Below are 24,240 nucleotides of genomic sequence, written 5' to 3' on the forward strand. Positions count from 1 at the left end.
GCAGACAGGGAAGCAGCTGCACCTTCATTTCTCGAAGAAAATTCGCAGGTTTTAAAATATATGTGAGCAGACATTATCTTGTTGAACTGTGGAGTCCAGAGTTGTCTGAGGAAAAGTCATGACCTTAGATTTTGGAACTTCAATGACGTTGCAGTCACTATTGAGCTTATTGTAAGTTCTTAATAGTGGAAAGGGCTTGCTATGCAGAATGGCTCTCGCAATATTATACTTACCGATATGACACAGGACATTGCAAATTAGAAGATTATGCTCACCATGATAGCATCTAACGCCAATTAGAGCTAATCCATGTAGATCATGCACAAGCGGGACTCTTTCGAATACCTCTATGACCGTCTGCCACTCAACTCGAGGGCAATTGACCAACACAACTAATCGAGAAAAATAAATCTGCAACTGGAAGTGACCATGATATTAGCTATCTTGAACTAATTTTCATCCAATTCAAAGCACTATGAGACGTATATCATTTTCTTGTGAAGTTGTGTGTTGTTCTACTGGAAATAAGCATGCTCTTATATAACTCGAATATTAGAGGGTATACGACTATACTTCAATTAATTCCTTAATGAATAATGAAAACTAGCTACACACTTTAAATTTGCTTTAAAAACGACAATTTTTGAGTTGATATAACTATTTTACTGAGATTCATGTGGATATTCACACACCAACACTTCTGTTACGTGGTAGTTATCTTCAACATTAACGCAAATTGCCAAAGATTATTACATATACATTTTGTGGATATTAGTGACTAGTAGTTTGTAATAGAATATAATATTTTTGCATTTTCTTATCTGAGAAATTAGCATGTTAAAATATTTCCGGTTGCTCATGTGATAAAAGGAGTTTTTAATAAAACTACGTAAGTCAAACTTGGTATGTTTCAACCGAAAAATGACAAATATAACGAATGTTTTTCTTGAGCTTATAGTAGAGAATTAAGTTTTTAAGATGCATATTTTAATGAAGATATTATACATATGACTATAAAATTATTGAGACATGAATTAATCATAATTAAAAGTCTCTAACTGTAAAATATGTAAAATAACTCAAGTTTTTAATGCGAACTTTATTTAAATTTACATTTCGGTTACTCATTTCTTATAAGATGTGTTTTTGTATTATAGTTTGGGGATTAACTGATAATATAGCGGTGCTCTTTATTTAGGTTGTTGACTCCGAGGACACGCCATACGAAGAGGAAACTGATCGAGCTGAAAGTAAACAGAAAGAAGTAAGTATTTTGTTGATAGCGTTGTCTAGTAGAATTTCGTTCGTGTTACTTTAGGCTGGCAGCCAATGTTATGAAGATCCTGTACATCGAGAAGAAATGATTATTTATCTTATCATAAAGTTTTATTCTGTTACCTGCTTCTTGGAGAAAAAAACACTAATGTATTTTCACTAAATTGTGATCATTTTAGTAGTTCTCGTCCATCCAGGTATTTCTACGACCTAGTGTCGCCATAATTATTTAGAATCTGTCCTATTTTCAATTTTCTCATTTTTTATTCCCTTACTGGTGACTTGAAGAAATTACCAAAACATTAATTTATCTTATGTTATTAGCAATCATATGTAATTGTAGTTCATTTCTAAGAAGAATCCTGATAATAAGTTTTTTTTTTCGGATAGAACCTTCTTATAATATAATCTCGAACAGAGTGCTTTGTGATGATAGAAGTGAATATTTGAAAATTTATAAATGTGAATGTGGTACATCTTAACTGCAACCGCATATACAGGGTGGTTCAAAACAACACCGACAACGTTTGGGAGATAATTCCTGATATCAAGAAAAGACAAAAAGTATAGACCAACCTCGGTGCACACATGCTTCCTTTCGGAGTTATAGGCTGCCGAAAACATGAAAAAATGAAGTTTGAAGGTCCATAGCTCCAAAACTATGGGACCAACCGTAGTCTGATCAAGACTTTACTTAGGACGTAATATGTGCCCTATCCAAAATTCCCTGTTTCAGAATCCTCCGGCACTCAAGCAATAATTCTTATAGGGATAGTTGGTGAGTACTTCAAATTATGTGCCCGAAGCCAAATTCCCTCTATAAAAATTGTTGCGTGAGTACCAGAAGATTCTGAAAATTGGATATTTGGATAGGGCACAAATTAGTACCTAAGCGAAGTCTTGACCCAACTACAATACGTCCCACAGTTTTAGAGCTATGGACCTTTAAAGTTCGTTTTTTATATTTTTGGCAGCCTATATCTCCGAAAGGAAGCATTTGTGCATCCAGGATGGTCTATACTTTTTATCTTATCTTGGTGTCAGGAATCACATCCCAAACCTTGTCCATGTTGTTTTGAAACACCCTGTATATGTGCTCATATATATTATGAGCGTTGTATAAAGAGTAGATCGGCGTTTAGGGGCCGCGGTGGCTCAGTGGTAAAGCATTCACCTCTTGTGCATGGGGTCTCTGGTTCGATCCCAGCTCGCGCCAAGTGAACTTTGCGGTGGACAAACACCGTGTGCTTGGGTTTCCTCCGGGCTCTACCGTTTTCTCCCGATTTCTCCATTCCATCATTTCATTCATTTCTCATCATCACCGTCTCCTGTAGCCTAACCGGCATTACGTGGGACGTAAAACTCAAAGATTTCACTTCATTTTTAAACAGCGTTTTTTCTCAATTTTAAATATCATGTGGTTCGGATTCCACGTTAATCAGTAGGCCCCGTCTCATATAGCCTCGCTGCTGAAGGGGATGTTAAAATCAACTCTAAATGTGAAATAACATTATTTATCGAAAAGATTAATTTAACCAACATATGTATTAAGCGTTTTGTTCACATTTCAAATTTTCAATTACAATAGCATTGATAATATTATTTTTAAGTAAAAAAAACCGTTGTGAAATTAGCTTTAGATATACAGTCATTTTCAGAAGTTTGAGAACACCATTGTTTTCTTCAGGATTTTCCAAATAAAATACACTATGTGTATAAAAACATGTTGTCTTCGAAAGTAAACATCGTTGTTGATATAAGGATACGAAAGTTCACGGTCTTGCTCACATCGAGAGAAATTTATTGGGGAATTCTGTTTGGCAATTAATATATAACTAACGAAAGACAACTAACGTCTTTGTTTGTTTGATGATGCATCATTTCAACAATACCTAGTTATTTGTGTATGAATCCTTGTCAGTTGTTATCTCCTTACTTCAACGAACGGTTTCATGTCTTGACATGCGATCTTACTGTTTTCATTCGCGTAAACCAGTTGAATAGTTTGGAGAACATACAAATACTATAAAATGTGGAAGAGAAACTGTTAACTAGGAGTTGAAACACATATTTGACTGGTTATTTTGATAGAAGAGTCGTTCTCTGCGGGAAATCGCACAGTGATAGGAGGGAACAGTGCGTTCGACTTGAAAGATAGTCACAAAGTACTGTAAATATTATATAAAAATCGTCCAAAAATAACAATTTCTCTTAAGGACAGGTTCACTGAAAACACAAACAAATAGAATAGACATTAACTGCTCCGGAAGATCCAATAGCACTAGTGAAGAGCCATTTCGAATCACTATCAAATATAACGGTGGCATTACTAAAACATTTGATTGGCATTATTAAAACATTTAAAACTGTAAATATTGATTTAAAAGAATCAAAATATATGTCGTTTCAAAGTACCGTTTACGTAACATATAACACAATAGTATAAGGGTAGGGACATATCGAAGATGCATCGCGATCGAGGTCGAGATTTAAGTCGCGGTCGCACCCTTGATACCACGCGGTGGCACAAACCCATATATTCAAATGAGTAAGCAAATGCCGAAGATGTACGCTATATCGCGACCTAGAGGTCGACCCCGAGGGTGAATTAGTGCTCGCGATGGTGAACAACTGAGTTTGTTTTTACATCGATGTTCAGCGGAAGCATCGCTGTGGCTCGTGTTCTCATTGGCTCTCTCTAAAGTGCTGCACGGAATAAAGTCTTCATTTGTTTAGAATTTCGTCCGCAGAAGATTGTGTGTGTCTATGCTGGAGAGGCTTTGCTGCACTATTAAATTTGATTACGAAAGACAAGAGAACTAGTGAGAAATGTTTCAACAATGCGGGATAAGAAACACAAACAACATCATTATAGGCACGTTTTAAATAGAGAATAGAAGAAAATAGCAACTGAAATGGGAATGACAGATAAGTTATTCATATTTACTTGAGAATTATACGGTAGCTTATTATTATATAAGGCAGTGGTGGTTACAGGGAGGGAGCTTTCGGGCTGAAATTCGTAAATTGTGGAATTTCTAAGGTTAAAAAAGCACCGACTGCCAATCATATGTATGCTTATAAACTCCACGCACCCCCCCCCCCCCGCAATTCCGAGATTAATAAAAAAGAGTTTATATTCTAAATTCGTTACTGATATAAGGTAAAGAAATACCTGTAAAAACATGCACGTATCCGTAGGGAGGACACGTCGAATAACGGAATTGCAGTGACGAAACTTCATTTGATGAAGTTAATACCCCCTCCACCTCGAAATCTAAAGACATACTTTAAAAAAATACTGGGAAATGATATCTTGCCTGAGACTGAAAGAGTGCATTTCTTCACAGAAAACTGAAAAAAATGTAAAAGTCTTTGATTTATTAATAGAGATGAACAAAAGATAAGACCCAAATATTTTTGCGAAACAAGAGAGGAGACTTTGGCATTTCTCATATCTTGTCTCGCGTCCATTCCTATTTATAAACTGGTTCTTTCAATTTCAAAATGTGGTTTTGCAGTGATTTTTTTTTTTTTGCACTGACGGAATAATTTCACACGCGTGAAGTAGTTTCTCCTCAAATTGAAAACTTACAGCGAGGACGCGACCCCTTCGCTATGTGCGCCCTTCATCCATCGCGACCTAGGCATCGAGGTAGCGACTGCGGCTTAAGCCTCAACCTCGATCGCGAGATCTCTTTGGTATCTCTTTACCCTAAGAAACAAGGAAAAAAACTGTTGTATGTTAATTTCCACAGAATAGCAATATAAAAAGCACTTCAATATTTAAGTTTTATCGCAAGAATGCAGCACCTGAATATTTGACATAATGAGTGTCGTTCTTATCTACAAGTTTGCTCTTCGAATCTTCAGGAGCTACACTTTTGTTTTTTCGTTTTGTGAAAGGAATAACTATAACGAATACGAGCATTTTGGTGAATACTCACTAAAATTTTGGAGACTGTTCACCATCATCAAATGTTTTTTTTTCTTTACAAATTTATAATATTCGGGTCATATTCTGATAACAATAAACATTAGAAACATACAATGAAATAGTACTTCTTGCACACATATATCTGAATATAATGACCAAATATTTTATCAGCTCGGCAGAACATAATGATAAGTACGAATTCTGGTCAAATCGAGTTATTAGGTAGAATGGCTGTAGATCGAGCCAAAGAATAGTATGTATGTAGATTAATTTCGAAAATGTAGATTAGTTTCGAAAGACGGGAGGAGAAGGTTGTTTGGTATTTGTCATTTCATTGAAATCCATTCGAATGTTGAATATTTGTTTCCCAGTTTAATCGAAAGTTATAAAATGTGACATACCGTTATGTTTCCTCGGAGCTACTCATTAATTAAGTATAAAAATAAATAAACAGCCATTTACGTGCATATAAAAATAATGAGAAATGTGACTTTTAAGTTTTACAATATGAAACTAAGTTATACTTCCAACCTGCACAAATCAGATATTAACACATTGAGCGGCAAGGACAATTCTATTGGTTCTCCCGCCCGGGCCAAGATGTACTTTCAAAAGGTAACACGTTCAGGCCGTGTGTATTGGAATTGATACACATCGTTTTTTCTTGTTGGGCTCTATAATGTTTTGAGACAAAAAGTAAGCGTCAACAGACACAACAATAAATTATCTTTCTCAAGGTCAACTTGGCCCGAGTGAGTAAACAATATGATTTTTCTTTGGCCCTCAATAGAGTTTCGACTGTGTATGTAAAATGATACACGTGGCCAGAAAGGAAAACATGTGTGTATCAATTTAGATACACATGGAGCTGAATGTGTTAAAACCGGCATGATAGAATCCTACTTCCAGTCTCAGAATAAAGCGAGGGATGGAACATGTTATTTGCATGTTACATCCGTATTATAAACTACCATTTGCTGCCCGTTAGCTTTTTGCTTTGTTGGGGTCAATATTGAAGCTGGAAGTGGCGTTTGAGTTCAATTCAAATACAGGGAGCCTGAAGTTCGATTCCCCGTGAGAGCTGGCATAGTTCAGATCCGAATGTAAACTTCAGGTCCTTTCTCACATAGCATCAGTGATGAACTAAACGCTAAACCCCAAATGAACAAACCAGATACAAGGGCAAAATCAGAATCTTTTCTTGAGACACCGAATCTGTTTATGTAAATAAATATTTCTCGCTTTCTCAAGCTGGTTTTTATTTTCGTTTGTGATATGAGTATTAAAAGCGAAAACGGTATCATTTCAGTATCATTAGATAATTAGGGCACCTATGAAACATGTCTTTAGGACACTGAATCCATATCATATCAAAAAATGTTGATTTGTATCTAATTATATTTCAGCTTTACAGAGACCAACATCGACCCTCCAAGCGGTACTATATTTCTAACATTCTGATTTCAATATAAAGGTAAGAGCGTAGATAGTATATATTCGTGGAACACTGAATATAAAAAGAAAGTACTATTTATCGCTATACAGGGTGCCCGGAAAGTGCCAAACGATTTCTGGGAAGGAGCAGTTAAATTCCAATGAAGTGTTTATATTATCAAAGAATACACCTTAGATCAAATTCTATCGAGTCTTCACTTCACGACGTCTATTCGTTGTTGTAGGGTCAACGTCTTTAAGAGTTAACGTCTCTGCAATAAAGAGACAACAGTTAGCGTTTTCTCAGAAATAGCTAGAGACTTCTCGGGCACTCTATACAGTATGCTTCCAATGTTGTTCTAAGGGTGCCAATATTTAAACTAGAAGTGATAGCGGATTTCTGTTACTTTGGATTTCAATAGAGAAATAAAGACGAAAATGGAATATATCCTTGTTGAATCCGTTCTAAAATGTTCTATTGCTGCCTTTGCATTACAATGATCAATATTAAAACCGGACGCGGTAGTTTTCAACATTTCATGGTTTTATTAGAGGGAAATAACCAAATATGGAACATAGTTTTGAGACGCTAAATTCATGCAAAAAAAATCCTTGCTAGCTATGTGAATGAATGTTAGAACCATAATCCATAGTAAATTTATATCGACTCCGTTTCAATAAGTGGAAATGTAAAGGCTTAGAATGGAATCTATTTTTTGAGAGGCAAAATTCATATGATTTTTTTTTCGTTAACTTTTAAAATTGTTGCTCTATGAAAACTGGTATTGAAACCAGAAGTAGTAGTGTTACTATTTCTTCTGGGTTGATTAAAACCGTCGAAATGGAAATAGACACTATTGAAACTATATGTTTTTTTCTGTCTTTTTCCTTTTTTGCTCCATGGTGGTCAATATTGAAACAAAATATTGTAGAGTTTTTACCACTTTGAGGTTCGGCTGGTTGGTTGATTCATTTGGGGTTCAGTCTTCCTTTCAGTTGCGAGGCTATTTGAGACGTAGATCTACATCTTAACGAAGGATCCGGGCCACATGAGCTCCTAGTGGGAATCGAACCGAGATCTGCACCGAAGGCGAGTTCGTTAACCATATAGCCACGGCGTAGTTCATGCTTCTAGTTTTAATAAGCGGAAAAAAACATACGTTAAATGATTTTTTTTGTCACATTAAATCTATACTAAAATATAGTTTATTACTATCTGTTACCGTTTTATCTCCATATGGACTAATATTGAAGAAGAACTAGTGGTATATTTCTATTCCTTGAGCTTTTAAAGAATGATATAAATAAAGATGGAATATGTTCGTAAAACACTGAATCAATGTATTAGCAAAACAAATCGTCTCTAATATACAAACAGAAAGTTCTTTTTTACCACTTTAGGATTCAATAACGAGATACAAGCATGAGTGGAAGATATTCTAGAACTTACTAACTTTATGGACTATGGAACCCTGAGCATCAATGCCGCGTTCATAAAAGGGCTCTCCATTGACTTCTATCCTTAGCCAAATGGATCCAATTTCTATTGTGTACTCCTTTTTCTGCAAAATTCACCCTAATACTATTATCCTCACATCAGTTCCCAGGTCGTAATCGTCGTTTTCAGATTAGATTTCCAGTTAAAAATTTGAAAGCATTCCTACCTTCTTTCATTCCGACTGCATGTCCTCCCACCTCAGCCTCTTAGACTTGATAACCCTAACAATATTTGGTTAATGGTATAAATTATGTAGTTCGCCGGTATGAAGTTTCTGCAATTCCCCATTCCCGTTCCTCTTGAGTTTTAATATTCGCCTCAGGATTTTGTTCTCAAATACTTTCAGTCTGCATTCTTCCCTCAGAGCAAGCGACCATGTTCCGCAACCATACATCACAACAGACCATGTTTATTGTGAATATATTGTAACGAGCACTAAATCCATATCAAAAATGATTCTTTGCTATATTTTATTGATTTTGTAGGAGGCCTGAGTTTTGCTATAATTCTTCACAGAACTAAGCATAACAGACTGTAAGTGAAAAATATATAGACTCATTGTAGCGACTAAAAACATACAGCTGTTACAGTTCATTTACAAGACATTTCACTATGAATATACTCTATCACTGTCTACAGTGTTTTCTTCTTAGCATAGTTCTTGGTTCTTTACTATGTAATTAACTTTTGACATTGTCTAGTTTACATTTTCTAACTACACGTTATTTCTGAGATACCGTTTTTCCCATTGAACATTTACAAGTATATACAACAGTTTACAAGACTTGGAAAGGGAATTGCAAATTACTGACGTTACTTAATCTGAGATTTTTTTCATTAACTCATTATTTCTAACTTAAGCCTCAGTAAAGACATTTTTAATGTTAAATTTCAATTAACTGTGATTTTGTTTTATCATTATTATTTTTTTTTTTTTAGGTTTCTCCTGGGGACACATTATATGAAGAGGAATCTGAAGAAGAAGCTGAAATTAAGGTGACACTTATGCTTTGTTTGCAGGGTTATGTATTACATTTTCATAGGCGTTGCCTTCGAATTTACAAAACGTCCCTTAAAAGTAATTCTAGGATTAAAGTATTAAAATATCTTACGAAATCACACTCAGGATTAAAATTAAATTTAAAACTGTTTTCTTTTAATAAAGTATTGAGAGGTATATCAGTGTGTACAGTCTTTTAGAAAAAAAGAAAAAAAGCTGACCACCTGCTTCTCTTTTGAAAGCTCTATTTCATTATCCGTAGATACAATCAAATGTAACTAATAGCTATCTTCTTAGGACAATTGAAATCTTTGCTGCCAGCTAAAGTACTAAACTATCTTACGTATGGTTGAGAATACAAGTGTATGTCTAGGAATTTTGAACAAAAATGTACACATGTACGAAAAGGCTGTCCAATTATTCTATAAACCTAATTCCTATCTCTGTAAATCTCTCAAGAATAGGAAATATGAACAATCCAGTTTTACAATGCAACATTAACTCTGAATACCTAAGTATATTCTAGGATGAAACATCTAGAACATAACTGAAAAATATCTGAAAGCTTTGTATAATATATTGTAAATTCAAGCGTTAAGTATCTCCTGTATGAAAGCTAAATTAAGATATTCCTTCCTAAATGTAATTATCCTAGTCTACTTCCCAATATTTTACATAAGTAGAGACATTTATAAATCTCAATGATTACTTCTTATACTAAATTTCTTTCCAAAAGAATTATTTAAAATTATCAAATCCTTAAGTAAATTTGAATCTTTCTTTTCAGATTTGTCCCATACGAAAAAGTATACGGGTAGTTTGTAAGTAATATTTAAAAGTTATTAAAATATATAGTTTAGTAAGATTTTCTAGTATTTAGATACCGCTATCATGAAATAAAAGTAAAATGGACTTAATAATTGAAGTATCAATCTCGTGAATAAACAGTTATTAATTTATTATTATTATTACAATAATATATGATAATTAATATATTAGTCAGTAAGATGCATTTTATTTTCTTAATGATTTTGAAAAACAAAATATCTCTAGCAAATCTTATAAGCATTACAACAATATTGTGTTCTTTCTGGACGTTTCCAACTGGATTTGGAAAGTGATGGATATTTACATTATTGGAGGTTGCCAAAATTTTTGACTTCCGGAATATTTCATAATTCCAGTAATAACTTCAACATATTACATATTTATGTTTTTTCTTCACAAGAATACATCCTGACGTATAACTAGCTTGTTACTGTATACACCGTTCTTGTGCATGATTTCGGTTTTAATTTCTAACGAATGCACACATTTTTGGCACTGAACCATATGGTAGGAAACAATAGAGTGCATAGTTGAATAAGAGTTTCTAACTTCGTTCTAGAAATCAGAAATAACGACGACGTGACCCGAAGTACCAGCCAATGTGCCGGGATATTTTTTTCGTTCTACCCTCGTTCTACTGAGTCTGTGAGGTTCATTAATCTTCTTTAAGATCATCACCTATAGCATTCCAACAAAGTGAATAAGGCTCATGCGTGGTGCTGTCTGCATCACATGAATGAGTGCCGAAGTTAAGGAAATGTAGAGGCTTTACCACCACATCAAGCCCTAGTAACTTCGTGTTGTCTCTACAAGGAGAGTGATAAATGCCTTTAGCAATAGGGCGCTTTGCCTTTTGGTTTTAGGTATTGATATTAGGCTTCTTTGGAACTATTCTCAGCTTCCTTTGCTCTGACATTTTCCATCTATTATGAAATATTTAGAGTTAAGAAAAGCAATAAGTCGTTTCTCAGGAAAAAGAAATTGAATTTCTTAACAACCTTTATAAAGACAGTAAGAACCACGTAGTCCCATTTGTCGAATATTCCGAACAAAAATATCAGCGCTATTTGCTGAACTTTACATTTCCACATTTCATTACATGATTTTTGTATCATTATTACTTGAGGCTGAAATTGAGGGAAGTACTGGAGAGAAATAGTTCACAAATTGTTCTTTAACACAGAGTTAGCTAATGAGAAGCTCTTTAAGAAATATACATTGTTATATTTTTCTAGTGCACTAATATCGTAAGAACGTACCCTCCAATGATAGCTAGCTTCAATACATTTCAAGTGAATCCAACTATTAAACATCTCAAGGGTAACAAAATGTGTGCAATGTGAAAAATCCTGGATTCGATTCCCGGTAGGGACACTCAACCAAAAAGGTGTAACAGCGTTTTTCAGACCAGCCATCCTGAGTGAGGTATTCCTCTTTTATACTAGGCAAATACCAGGACAGTACCTAACATTCATTTTTCAGGTCGCTTTCTTCCTTCCCGTTCATTTCTTCCTTTTCCCTTCCCCGAATAGTGCGCTCGTCAAGGGACATCATCAGTTATACTGAACGAATTTACGCTGTTGTTTAATTGTGGCTGTGTAAGGCTGTCATGATGTAGTTTGATGATGACCATACCTTGCAGCTGCGGTCTCTTACTGCGGAGAGCATGTTTTACCTTATCGAGTGACAAACAACAACTCTCCTTGTTAATTGTGGAGCCATAGTAGTACTTTCCCCACTTGGTCTAACTTTGAACTTTGACCCCGATCTTTGTGACGTCATAGGTCAAAGGTCAATGACATTGGCCCGGGGTCAATAACCTAGGGGTACATAGGACCACCCCCTCTAAAATTTGGCAGGGGTACCTTGGTCCACCCACTAAATTTTGGCAGGGGTAAATAGGGCCATCCCCCTTAAATTTTTGAAATTGCCAAATCTAAAAATTCGGTATGGTAGCCTAGGACCATAGTATGTACCTCTATCAGCATTGGGGGTCTATGTCGTTCCCTTTCATGGGTAAAAAATTGCCAAAAATTCAAATTTCGGGGGGTTTTGACCTAATTTATCCCCTTTGATGAGGTGTTATTATCCTATATAGTTATATGGACGTATACAGGGGTCTATTCTCTTTCATAAGACATAGGTACATTTGTGCACCCCTTTAAAAATTTGGGAGGGATACCTTGACCAATCCCTTTAAATTTTAGAAATTGCCCATTTTACACATTTGGTATAATAGTATAGAACCCTAACATATATTACTATAAATTTGGGTGGTCCACCTCGTTCCCTTTCATGGGTACGAAATTGCCAAATTTTAGTACAACCACGTGTTTGTTTTTTGCCCAATTTATCCCCTTGGATGAGGTCCTATTACCTTATATGGTTATATGATCATGTATAGAGTTTCATTCCATATCATAAACCATAGGTACATTGATGCAATCCTTTAAATTTTTGGGAGGGGTACCATGGCCACCCCTAAAATTTTGGAAATTTTCCAATTTAAGCATTCGCTATCATAGTACATGACCTCGACATGTATCATGATAAATTTGGGTGGTCCACCTTGTTCCCTTTCATGGGTAAAAAATGGCCATAATATAAACATAAGAAATATGTTGTACCACGTGTTTGGTTTTAGCCCAATTTATTCCCTTTGACGCGGTCTTATTATCGTATATGGTTATATGGTCATGTATATAGGTTCATTTCCTATCATAAGTCGTGGGTACATTGATGCAATCTTTAAAAATTGGGAGGAGGTATCTTGGCTCATCCACTCACTTTTAGGAATTGTTTAATATAAGTATTTGGTATCATAGTACAGGTCTTCAATATGTACCACTATAAATTTGGATGGTTCACATCGTTCCCTTTCATGGGTAAAGAACTACCAAAAATCAAATTTGGGAGTTATTAACCACTTTGATAAGTATTTAGCACGTTATATGGGTATGTACAGAGGTTTATTACCTTTATATGTTTATGTTCCCTTTTAAATTTGGGAATTATAAAATAACAAAATTCGGTAAACGTTTTATAGGACCCATTGTAGATGTTGGTGTTCCTCTTATGGCCAAATATTCAAACTTTAAAGGTTATTGACCTATTTTTTTGATACGGATTTATTATTGAATAACTACAGGATTTATTACTTTTTCATAAGACACAGGTGTATTTGTGTACCAATCTTAAATTTTGGGGGGGGGGTACATTTCTTATTGTCATATCAATAATTGGTAATTGTTCTTAAAATTGGATAGTATCTCATTCATTGGGTAAATCATTGTCAAATATTAGTATAATCACGTGATCAGTTATTGACCTATGATGCGATTAGGAGTCCAGGACATTGGTACATTTAAACTTTGTAGGATAATTTGAGAATTGTCAAATGAAATTGCGTCATTGGTTTTGATTATTACAGCCTATGGATCAAATATAAACGTAAGCAATACGATTTACCACATGCTTGACCTTGATGAGGTAGTGTACAGTGATTCATTTCCTTTTTTGTGGTACTTCTTAAGTTTGAGTACACATTTGTAGAAAACAGTTGGTTCTACTCAGGTAAACAATTGACGGACATTATTGACCTTATTGAACATATAATGATATGATTAATTCTAAGACTTAGGTATATCAAGAGAAGTGTTCTTTAAATTTGGGAATTGCGATAAACAGAACTTTAACATAAGGCGCGATATTTGAAACAATACTTTGAACTTTAGTCACAGCTCATAGTCTAAGATCATTTGTGGTGATTGATTTGACTTTGAGCTTTAGAAATCTGATAGCTAACCTTATTAAATCTTATGACTCGTAGTCTTAAGGGAATACATGCTACAACACTGAAATTTAGTCACAAGGTGATGTAATCTGATACTGGCAAAGTTATTATTGATGCAATTTGATTGGTTGATCACTATCTTTCGTGCAATCTGATTGGTTGATGACTTTCAAATCTTTGCTGTATTCAGTTTTAAGTTTTGTTTAACATTTAAAAAGTTTTTGAAATGTTTGTTTGAAAATTTTTGTTTCAAAATTTTTGTTTAATTTTTTTTGAAATTTTTGTTTGAACATTTTTTGTTTGAAACTTTGGTTTGAAATTTTTTCGTTTGAAATTTTTAGTTTGAAAATTTGTTTCAAAAGTTTTGTTTGAAACTTTTTTGATTTGTTTTGTTTGTAATATTTTTTGTCTTGAAATTTTTGTTTCAAAATTTTGTTTGAATTTTTTTCGTTCGAAATTTTTATTTTTTTTTCGCTTCAAAACTGAAAAAAATTTTTGTTGGAAATTTTAGTTTAAAAAAATTGTTCGATTTTTTTCTCTTTAAAATTTTTTGTTTGAACATTTTTGTTTCAAAATTTTGGTTTGGAAAATTTTGGTTTCAAATTTTTAAGTTTGTGCACTCATTAGTGAAGAATCGGAACTGGTTTGAAGAAAATTTGGTTTGAAATTTTTTCGTTTGAATTTTCTTGTTTGAAAATTTTTGTTTCGAAATTTGTGTTTGAAAATTTTTTTGTTTCAAAGTTTGGTCTGACATTTTTAAAATTTTGTGCACTCATTAGTAAAGAACCGGAACTGTTTAGAACAAAAACCTCTGGCAACATTGTTTATCATGGTGCAATAGTACACGTCAGAACATGGGGTTGTACTTGAAATGAAAAAACACAAATGATTGAAATGGATCATTTTATTACACTGCACTGGTTAATCACATACATCCATACCAGATAAAGGATCTGGATATTGTCGATACAATGTATTTGGAACTTCTTGCACTAGTTTGTCTTTAGCGTATAATTTTAATTCCAATTGAAGTCTTTTAAGGTCTATTGCAATATCAATTGGTGGAAACTGAATGTCCATTTGATCACAAATAAACAGTTTATCAATACAGGTATGCACCTACGAACGATGTTGACAACCATCACAACATCTAGATACATGTTGTACAATATGCATAACACATTTCTCAAAATAGTACTTTTTCAGGAATATACTTGTTTTGTTGCACACTTCCACTGAATGTTTTACAAACTGGAATACATTGATGAATATGGCCCATTCCGATTGCGTTAGATACACGATGTTGCGAGGGACATGCAATGTACTCTTTTTACGTAGCAGCACCATCTTCTCTTCGAGGACTGTACGCAGCACCACTTCATGATTTGAGCCTAATGATTTGACTATGGTCACATTTAGCTCATCATAAAAATAATCATTCATTTGGTCGATTCGTGAACATAATATTTGCCATTCTTCACAGGTCAGTTGTACACCAAATTGTTCTGTTTTGCCCAATCGAATCACAGGTTCAAATGTTCTAGCACTGATACCAATCATCACATGTTTTGTTTAAAATATATTTATTGGATAATAGCTTGCGAAGATGAATTCTTTATCGTTAGAAGTACACATTTTTCCTGCTGAAACGCACTTGCTCAAATGGTTTCATGGGATGACACTGTATTTGCTGATTTATAGAACTAAGGCTGACGTCATTGGAAAGAAATGTGCTGACGTTTGAATTCATGATTTCATCACAGTTGCTGACGTCATGCTGACCAACCAAATTCATAGATCGCATTCAGCATACAACTACGTCTGATGTCAAAGGAATGTGCTGACGTTTGAATTCATAATTTCATCACAATTGCTGACGAAACCAAATTCACTGATCCGGTTGTGTACTAAATTCAAATTGATGACTTCGACCCAATAATCCTTTGTAACATAAAGATACAGATCCAGTATTTCAGAAACGCAGCATTTCTTCTTGTTTAGATGCTTCCATGGGTAAATATCTTGCTGTTAAAATTATATTCTTATCATTTTCAAGCTTCACTACGATTCTTAATCCAAACTTTGTAGGGACTTTTTGGCTAGCTAAGATTCTATAAGGTACATTCTGTTGTAAATTAGTAATCTTGGTAAATGATTTCATCACATCACGCGTGTCTAGAAACTGCAGACAAGTAGCCATGATGATGTTATCATGAATACTAACTCGAACGATCCTTATATATGATGCAAAGCTGATGACGTTGCATTATCATGTTCTGACGAGCATTATTGCACGATGATAAACAATGTTGCCAGAGGTTTTCGTTCTAAACAGTTCCGGTTCTTTACTAATGAGTACACAAACTTTTAAAAATGTGAGACCAAACTTTGAAACAAAAATTTTTCAAACAAATTTCGAAACAAAAATTTTCAAACAAAAAAAATTCGAACGAAAAAATTTCAAACCAAATTTTCTTCTAAGCAGTTCCAGTTCTTCACTAATGAGTGCACAAATTTAAAAAAATTGGAATCAAGATTTCCAAACAAAAATTTCGAAACAAAAATGAAAAAGCTTTTAAACAGAAAAAAGTCGAACAATTTTTTTAAACTAAAATTTCAAACAAAAAATTTTCAGTTTTGAAACAAAAAAAATTAAAAATTCAAACGAAAAAAATCAAACAAAATTCTGAAACAAAAATTTCAAAACAAAAAATATTAAAAACAAAATGTCAAAAAAATTCAAACAAAACTTTCAAAACAAATTTTCAAACTAAAAATTTCAAACCAAAGTTTCAAACAAAAAATTCTGAAACAAAAATTAAAAAAAAAATCAAACAAAAATTTCGAAACAAAAATTTTCAAACAAAAATTTCAAAAACTTTTTAAATGTTAAACAAAACTTAAAACTAAATACGGCAAAGATTTGAAAATCATCAACCAATCAGATTGCACGAAAGATAGTGATCAGCCAATCAGATTGCACGAAAGATAGTGATCAGCCAATCAGATTGCACGAAAGATAGTGATCAACCAATCAAATTGCATCAATAATAACTTTGCCATTGTCAGATTACATCGCCTTGTGACTAAATTTCAGTGTTGTAGCATGTATTCCCTTAAGACTACGAGTCATAAGATTCAACAAGGTTAGCTATCAGATTTCTAAAGCTCAAGGTCAAATCAATCACCACAAACGATCTTGGACTATGAGCTGTGACTAAAGTTCAAAGTATTGTTTCAAATTTCGCGCTTTATGTTAAAGTTCTGTTTATCGCAATTCCCAAATTTAAAGAATACTTCTCTTGATATACCTAAGTCTTAGAATTAATCATATCATTATATGTTCAATAAGGTCAATAATGTCCGTCAATTGCTTACCTGAGTAGAACCAACTGTTTTCTACAAGTGTGTACTCAAACTTAAGAAGTACCACAAAAAAGGAAATGAATCCCTGTACACTACCTCATCAAGGTCAAGCACGTGGTACATCGTATTGCTTACGTTTATATTTGATCCATAGGCTGTAATAATCAAAACCAATGACGCAATTTCATTTGACAATTCTCAAATTATCCTACAAAGTTTAAATGTACCAATGTCCTGGACTCCTAATCGCATCATAGGTCAATAACTGATCACGTGATTATACTAATATTTGACAATGATTTACCCAATGAATGAGATACTATCCAATTTTAAGAACAATTACCAATTATTGATATGACAATAAGAAATGTACCCCCCCCCAAAATTTAAGATTGGTACACAAATACACCTGTGTCTTATGAAAAAGTAATAAATCCTGTAGTTATTCAATAATAAATCCGTATCAAAAAAATAGGTCAATAACCTTTAAAGTTTGAATATTTGGCCATAAGAGGAACACCAACATCTACAATGGGTCCTATAAAACGTTTACCGAATTTTGTTATTTTATAATTCCCAAATTTAAAAGGGAACATAAACATATAAAGGTAATAAACCTCTGTACATACCCATATAACGTGCTAAATACTTATCAAAGTGGTTAATAACTCCCAAATTTGATTTTTGGTAGTTCTTTACCCATGAAAGGGAACGATGTGAACCATCCAAATTTATAGTGGTACATATTGAAGACCTGTACTATGATACCAAATACTTATATTAAACAATTCCTAAAAGTGAGTGGATGAGCCAAGATACCTCCTCCCAATTTTTAAAGATTGCATCAATGTACCCACGACTTATGATAGGAAATGAACCTATATACATGACCATATAACCATATACGATAATAAGACCGCGTCAAAGGGAATAAATTGGGCTAAAACCAAACACGTGGTACAACATATTTCTTATGTTTATATTATGGCCATTTTTTACCCATGAAAGGGAACAAGGTGGACCACCCAAATTTATCATGATACATGTCGAGGTCATGTACTATGATAGCGAATGCTTAAATTGGAAAATTTCCAAAATTTTAGGGGTGGCCATGGTACCCCTCCCAAAAATTTAAAGGATTGCATCAATGTACCTATGGTTTATGATATGGAATGAAACTCTATACATGATCATATAACCATATAAGGTAATAGGACCTCATCCAAGGGGATAAATTGGGCAAAAAACAAACACGTGGTTGTACTAAAATTTGGCAATTTTGTACCCATGAAATGAAACGAGGTGGACCACCCAAATTTATAGTAATATATGTTAGGGTTCTATACTATAATACCAAATGTGTAAATTGGGCAATTTCCAAAATTTAAGGGGGTGGGCCAAAGTACCCCTCCAGAGTGCATCAATATACCCATGTCTTATAATAGGAAATGGACCAATATACATGATCATATAACCATATAAGGTAATAGGACCTCATCCAAGGGGATAAATTGAGCCAAAACCAAACACATGGTTGTACTAAAATTTGGCAATTTCGTATTCATGAAAGAAAACGAGGTGAACCACCCAAATTTATAGTAATCTATATTAGGGTCCTATACTATAATATCAAATATATAAAATGGGCATTTTCCAAAATTAAAGGGATGGGTCAAGTTACAACTCCCAAAAATTTAAAGTGGTGCACAAATGTACCTATGTCTTATGATAGGAAATGGACCCCTATACATGACCATATAACCATATAAGGTAATAGGACCTCATCCAAGGGAATAAATTAGGTCAAAAACGAAACACGTGGTTGTACTAAAATTTGGCAATTTCGTAGCCATGAAAGGGTACGAGATGGATCACCCAAATTTATAGTAATATATATTAAAGTCCTATGCTATTATACCAAATGTGTAAAATGGGCAATTTCGAAAATTTAAGAGGTGGGCCAAGGTACCCCTCCCAAATTTTTAAAGGGGTGCACAAATATACCCATATGTTATGAAAGGGAATGGCCCCTGTATACGTCCATATAACTATATAGGATAATAACACCTCATCAAAGGGGATAAATTAGGTCAAAACCCCCCGAAATTTGAATTTTTGGCAATTTTTTACCCATGAAAGAGGACGACCTAGACCCCAAATACTGATAGAGGTACATACTATGGTCGTAGGAGGTACATACCAATTTTTTAGATTTGGCAATTTTCAAAATTTAAGGGGGGTGACCCTATGTACCCCTGCCAAAATTTAGAGGGTGGGCCAAGATACCCCTGCCATATTTTAGAGGGGGTGGTCCTATGTACCCCTAGGTCATTGACCCCGGGCCAATGTCATTGAACTTTGACCTATGACGTCACAAAGATCGGGGTCAAAGTCGAAAGTTAGACCAAGTGGGGTAAGTAATACTGCCATATTCCGAGAAGTCTATGAAAATGACAGCGTACTGATCCTTGAAAAAGTAGGACCTGATTTTCTGTCCTGATCTGGGAAGTCTTTATTATTATTATTATTATTATTATTATTATTATTATTATTATTATTATTATTATTATTATTATTATTATTATTATTATTTTGCCGACAAGAACCAGCATGAGGTCATTCCTTTGACTGTGTTTTGCTATCTGAATCTGAATGAAATAACCACGTTTTACCCTGTGTGATGACACCATCAAAACAATACACTCGAGTCACCGCAGAAAGTCTCATTACTGACCGTTGTTGAGTTCTGATGTCTACTTCAGTGGCCATTGTGGTTTACCTGTGAACAATATGTAACAGTGTTTATTACCAATTTGAACATAGAAAATACGAATATGTTCACCTATTATTTCATGAAGTCAGAACTAATAAGATTATTAAAACCATCTGTACAAAACTTATTGAACGCCTTTTGTAGAATAGTTCATTTTTTCTTGTTATGCGTTTCTAAATCTGAAACAATAACTTCTGTGGAAATGGATAAAGAAATATTTACGTTGTTCCTTTTATAATTGCCGTATGTAATACCGATTTCCGCCGAGAGGAAGGTGATTGAATCGAATTGAAACTCGAGTACTGTTTTGTATTTTAGTATAAAGTCCACTTCCTCGTAAAAAAATAGTGCTCGAAATGCTCATTAAATCCTAATTAATTAATTAACCAAGCAACATAACACAGCAGCAAATATGGCACAGTGCGTCGTAGAAACATAAAAGCAATATCATGTATATTTAAATAAGAATTTGTGATTATCAGTTTGCACAAAAAATATTCAGCGTTTAAAGATCAAAATCGGGAATACATTTATTTTCATTTAAGAATAACATAATAAAACCAAATATTCATCATTTTATTTGATGGCCTTCTGTAACTGTTCCGGCTAAACTAAAATCCCGCCGCTATAGAGTATCTGTTGTTCTCGATTTTTTTTAATGTGGTACGTTGATTTTCCAGGCTTCCTTCGAAGTAATTCAACTTAACAACTTTCCACCTCATATCGTTAGTTTTGCTAAAGCTGTTGTTAGTTTCGCAAAAGTACATATTTTACTCCAGAGATAAAGTTTTTCAGCCAAGTTGGAAGTTAGCCCGCCCGTAAGCAATTTTCATAAATCTTCATCTCATATCGTTAGTTTAACGTTATTTTAAGTTAGTTTTGCTGAAATTGTCGTTGGCTTCGCAAAATACACTATTTTATTGGAAAAAGAATGGGCATGCCAACTTTACGCTTCCCCATTCGAAAACGAATTTTTACATGTCTTCACCTTATATCGTTAGCTTGTCATTAGTTTACGTTAGTTTCGCAAAAGTACACTTCTTATTCCAGAAATAAAGTTTCCCGCCTAGCATGATATCAGCGCGCCCATAAACAAGTTTCATAATTTTCTACCTCATTTTATTAGTTTACGTTAGTTTTGATAAAACTTCAGTTAGTTTCACAATAAATACATTTTTATTTTATTTTAGAAATAAAATTTGTCCCAAAATGTGAAGTTAGCCCATAATCAATTGTCATAATTCTTAAACTCGTGTCGTTAACATACGTTAGTTTTGCGAAGACTATGATTAGTTTTGCAAACCACGCTCTTTGGGAGTGATTACAAATCCTGAAGAAAATAGGTGTACCGGTATCAAAACAAGAAGCTTACATTGAATTTCAGTACACGTCCTGTTGAAAGATGTTCGTGTCATTAATTTTTAAACACTGACCATTGACAAAATATTTTTTTGAAAGTTATAATTTTAAAATAACCTTAAACTTTAGAAAACCAGACTTAGAAATTAGCTTATTCTTACAGAACAAATAATGTTTTTTTGTTGCTGTTGAAACCACAAAGGCAATATTTGCATTTTAAAGCATTATTGAACTTAAATGTTAAAATGTGTTATTATAAGAGGTATAATCACCAATGAATTAAATTATTTTAGCGTTAGAAACGCAATCTTTTTGATTCTGCTATGTATATTTCACTTTCAAATCCAAGCATATTCCCACCTTTCAAAACGTGATGCCACTTAATGTAGTTTGGGCTTTCAATGTCTATAGCATTTTTATTCTAGACCTTTCTTCATACTTATTTTCAATGGTTCGAAACTAATTGTATACAATACACATTACATATATTATTTTAAATATCTGTTTCACATAAAAATAAATCAACGATCATTGTTTGCAAATTAGAATTTTCCCTTCATATTTCTTCTTTTGGTTCTTCCCTGAAAGAACATGTTAATTTTTAAACAATATTTCATACATCTAAATTTTATAACCATATTTGAAAATTTATGCTGTCTGAACAACTTGTTCCAACTTACATTTCATCACAATTCACTAGTCGGAAAATCAAACTTGAAATAGTTACAGAAGTTACTCATACATAGGGGAAGGCGTTGTACCTGTGAACACATTTACAGTCTTCGAAATTTTGGTGCTAATATTCAGCACTTTTCCCCAATTTTTGTCGTACATTTGAAGTGTCATCTCTTTGCTATCAGATAGGATGATTTTTAAACGTGTTACATAATTACAATAGCTTTTATAAGATAAAATAAGAACAAATCCGTTTTGTTCACAGATACATTATGGTCGTGTAGCATTGAACAGACCCTCTTGTATCTTTGAACAGTGATAATTACAATGTTTCTGCGGCGATAATATAAAAAGAAGACACAAATATTAACAGTTATAAATTGCAATAAAATGTTTAGCTATAAAAAGCTCCCCAGAATTAAAATTTTATCAATTAAATTAAAAATTGAAGAGAAGTTCTAACAAAAACTTGTGAACAATAAAGTTTAGCATATACAACTCTTAACATTATGTTATATAATAAGCGAATACATAGAAACTACTTAAAATTATAATTAATAACTTTGTATCCTAACCTGACCTATATAAAATATATCAACTGTTTTAACTACTTAGCTAACTAATTGTGTAGCTTTAAACAGTATTATTTATCGTTCAAAGGTGCACGATGCATTAATGTTCATAGGTGCAAGAGGGTCACCATTACGAAAAAAAGTTCTCCACTAGCTTAAATATTGAACAGAAGTTAAAACTAAAAATATTACTGTATTCACCAATGATTCTACCCCAAGTTTGGACAAATAAATATCACAAGTTGCAAAAACCGAAGAGCACAAAACTCAAAAGGTAACTACAAAAAAATCTTCGTTTTGGGGGTGAAAAAATTAAAAGGAACATTACTCGACACACCACTCAGTAAACAACAGCCAAACGCGTTTGTAGTGCTTTTTTTTTCATTTAATCTTTCAAATGAATTTTAATCACTGCACCTAGATATCTCTGAATTCGAGAAAGGCACAGGTGTTCAAAGGTGCATTGTTTCAAAGGTACAACGCCTTCCCCTACTAATTGATCTCTAACCTCTCTTAAGCAACATAGTCCTTCATTATAAGACCTCAGAATTATTTACGTTAGAACTTACCTACCCTTGTATCACACAATGAAAAATGGCTACTTTAGAACTGTCGTATTGTCTTGCTGCCATCGTCTTGCTCTTCTAGTTAAATAGGCTAGAATTTTTCCTAGGTTGAACACTTACGTGCACAACTAACATTTCTGTACAACATATTACTTTTAAAGTTAATATCCCGAAATTGTGTTATTTGAGTGGAAACTACAAAGTATGTGAGGTCAATCAGGTTTCTATCAGAGGATGTACGATTTTACATAACGTTTCACCATACACAGTAATATCCTATGTAAATGAAACAAAATGAAATATAACTTTAAGATTTTATAGCTTATTTTCTTGTTTGCGCTATACATGTCTTGAAGCAATCAACTTTTTCAATATTTGTTTCCTTTGTTATATCTATCGTTGAAGTATATTGTATTTCTCTCTATGTAGTAGCAAGGATATCTGTATATGGTCATACGCTTATGAATACTAACAATATTTGTAGCCATGTCTGTGAAACAATGGTTCTGAAATACTTATGGAAGTTACGCTCTTTTTTTCAGTTCGCAAGAAATCTCTGGACAAGAAATAAACACCTGCTTTGTTCAGATGGTGGAGAGATATAAGAAAAGGAAGAGAGAAATAAAACTACAAGAGAAATAAATATTTATTAACATTTTCGTAGTCTTTCGTGTGAATCTGTAAATTTGTAAAGGTTGAAAATAAAGTGTGCAACTATAATGAGTACGTAATTGTTTTGGACTCACTCATATATTTTTGCCTAGGTGGAATTTCTGAAAGCTTTGCGTAATTTTGCTTTTTATGAAGGAAATTTCTAAAACTAGGAGAATGGTACTCTTGAAATAACAGAGACATAACATTTATGTGGATAGTATATATACTATATGGTTATTACGGGTTTTCTCACCTGGAAGACTGTAATGTGTACGTAGTTAGAACTATACTCGGTTTATATCAGATTGATTTTGAAATGCACTCACCTTATAAGAACATTGTCTTAATCAACGATAGTATCATATTGAACTCTCAACATTGTATGCTATAGCCCAAATCCAAGTATCCATTGGAGAAATCTCCGGTAAAGCACGGACAAGATAATTTGGTCCCTTTATCCCAACAAACTTTGTAAACTTCAGCAAGGGTGCACAAACTCCAACGTTCAGC

The 24,240-nt window shown here is 33.6% G+C and overlaps 1 protein-coding gene across 1 annotated transcript in view; it reads left to right on the plus strand.

Moving 5' to 3' along the window:
• LOC145674170 (uncharacterized) overlaps positions 1 to 23,777 on the plus strand; it is a 113,367-nt gene extending 89,590 nt beyond the window's left edge. Inside the window, exons 4-7 of the mRNA XM_081744001.1 lie at positions 1,199 to 1,264; positions 9,084 to 9,140; positions 9,932 to 9,965; positions 23,619 to 23,777. Of these exons, the coding sequence (XP_081600127.1) occupies positions 1,199 to 1,264; positions 9,084 to 9,140; positions 9,932 to 9,965; positions 23,619 to 23,647 (186 nt within the window). The 3' untranslated portion in view covers positions 23,648 to 23,777. The remainder of the gene's footprint in view (positions 1 to 1,198; positions 1,265 to 9,083; positions 9,141 to 9,931; positions 9,966 to 23,618) is intronic.
• The last annotated feature ends 463 nt before the right edge of the window (positions 23,778 to 24,240 follow it).

The sequence above is a fragment of the Thermobia domestica genome, chromosome 17 (genome assembly GCF_964235325.1).
Source record: "Thermobia domestica chromosome 17, izTheDome1.hap1.1, whole genome shotgun sequence".
Lineage (NCBI taxonomy): Eukaryota > Metazoa > Arthropoda > Insecta > Zygentoma > Lepismatidae > Thermobia > Thermobia domestica.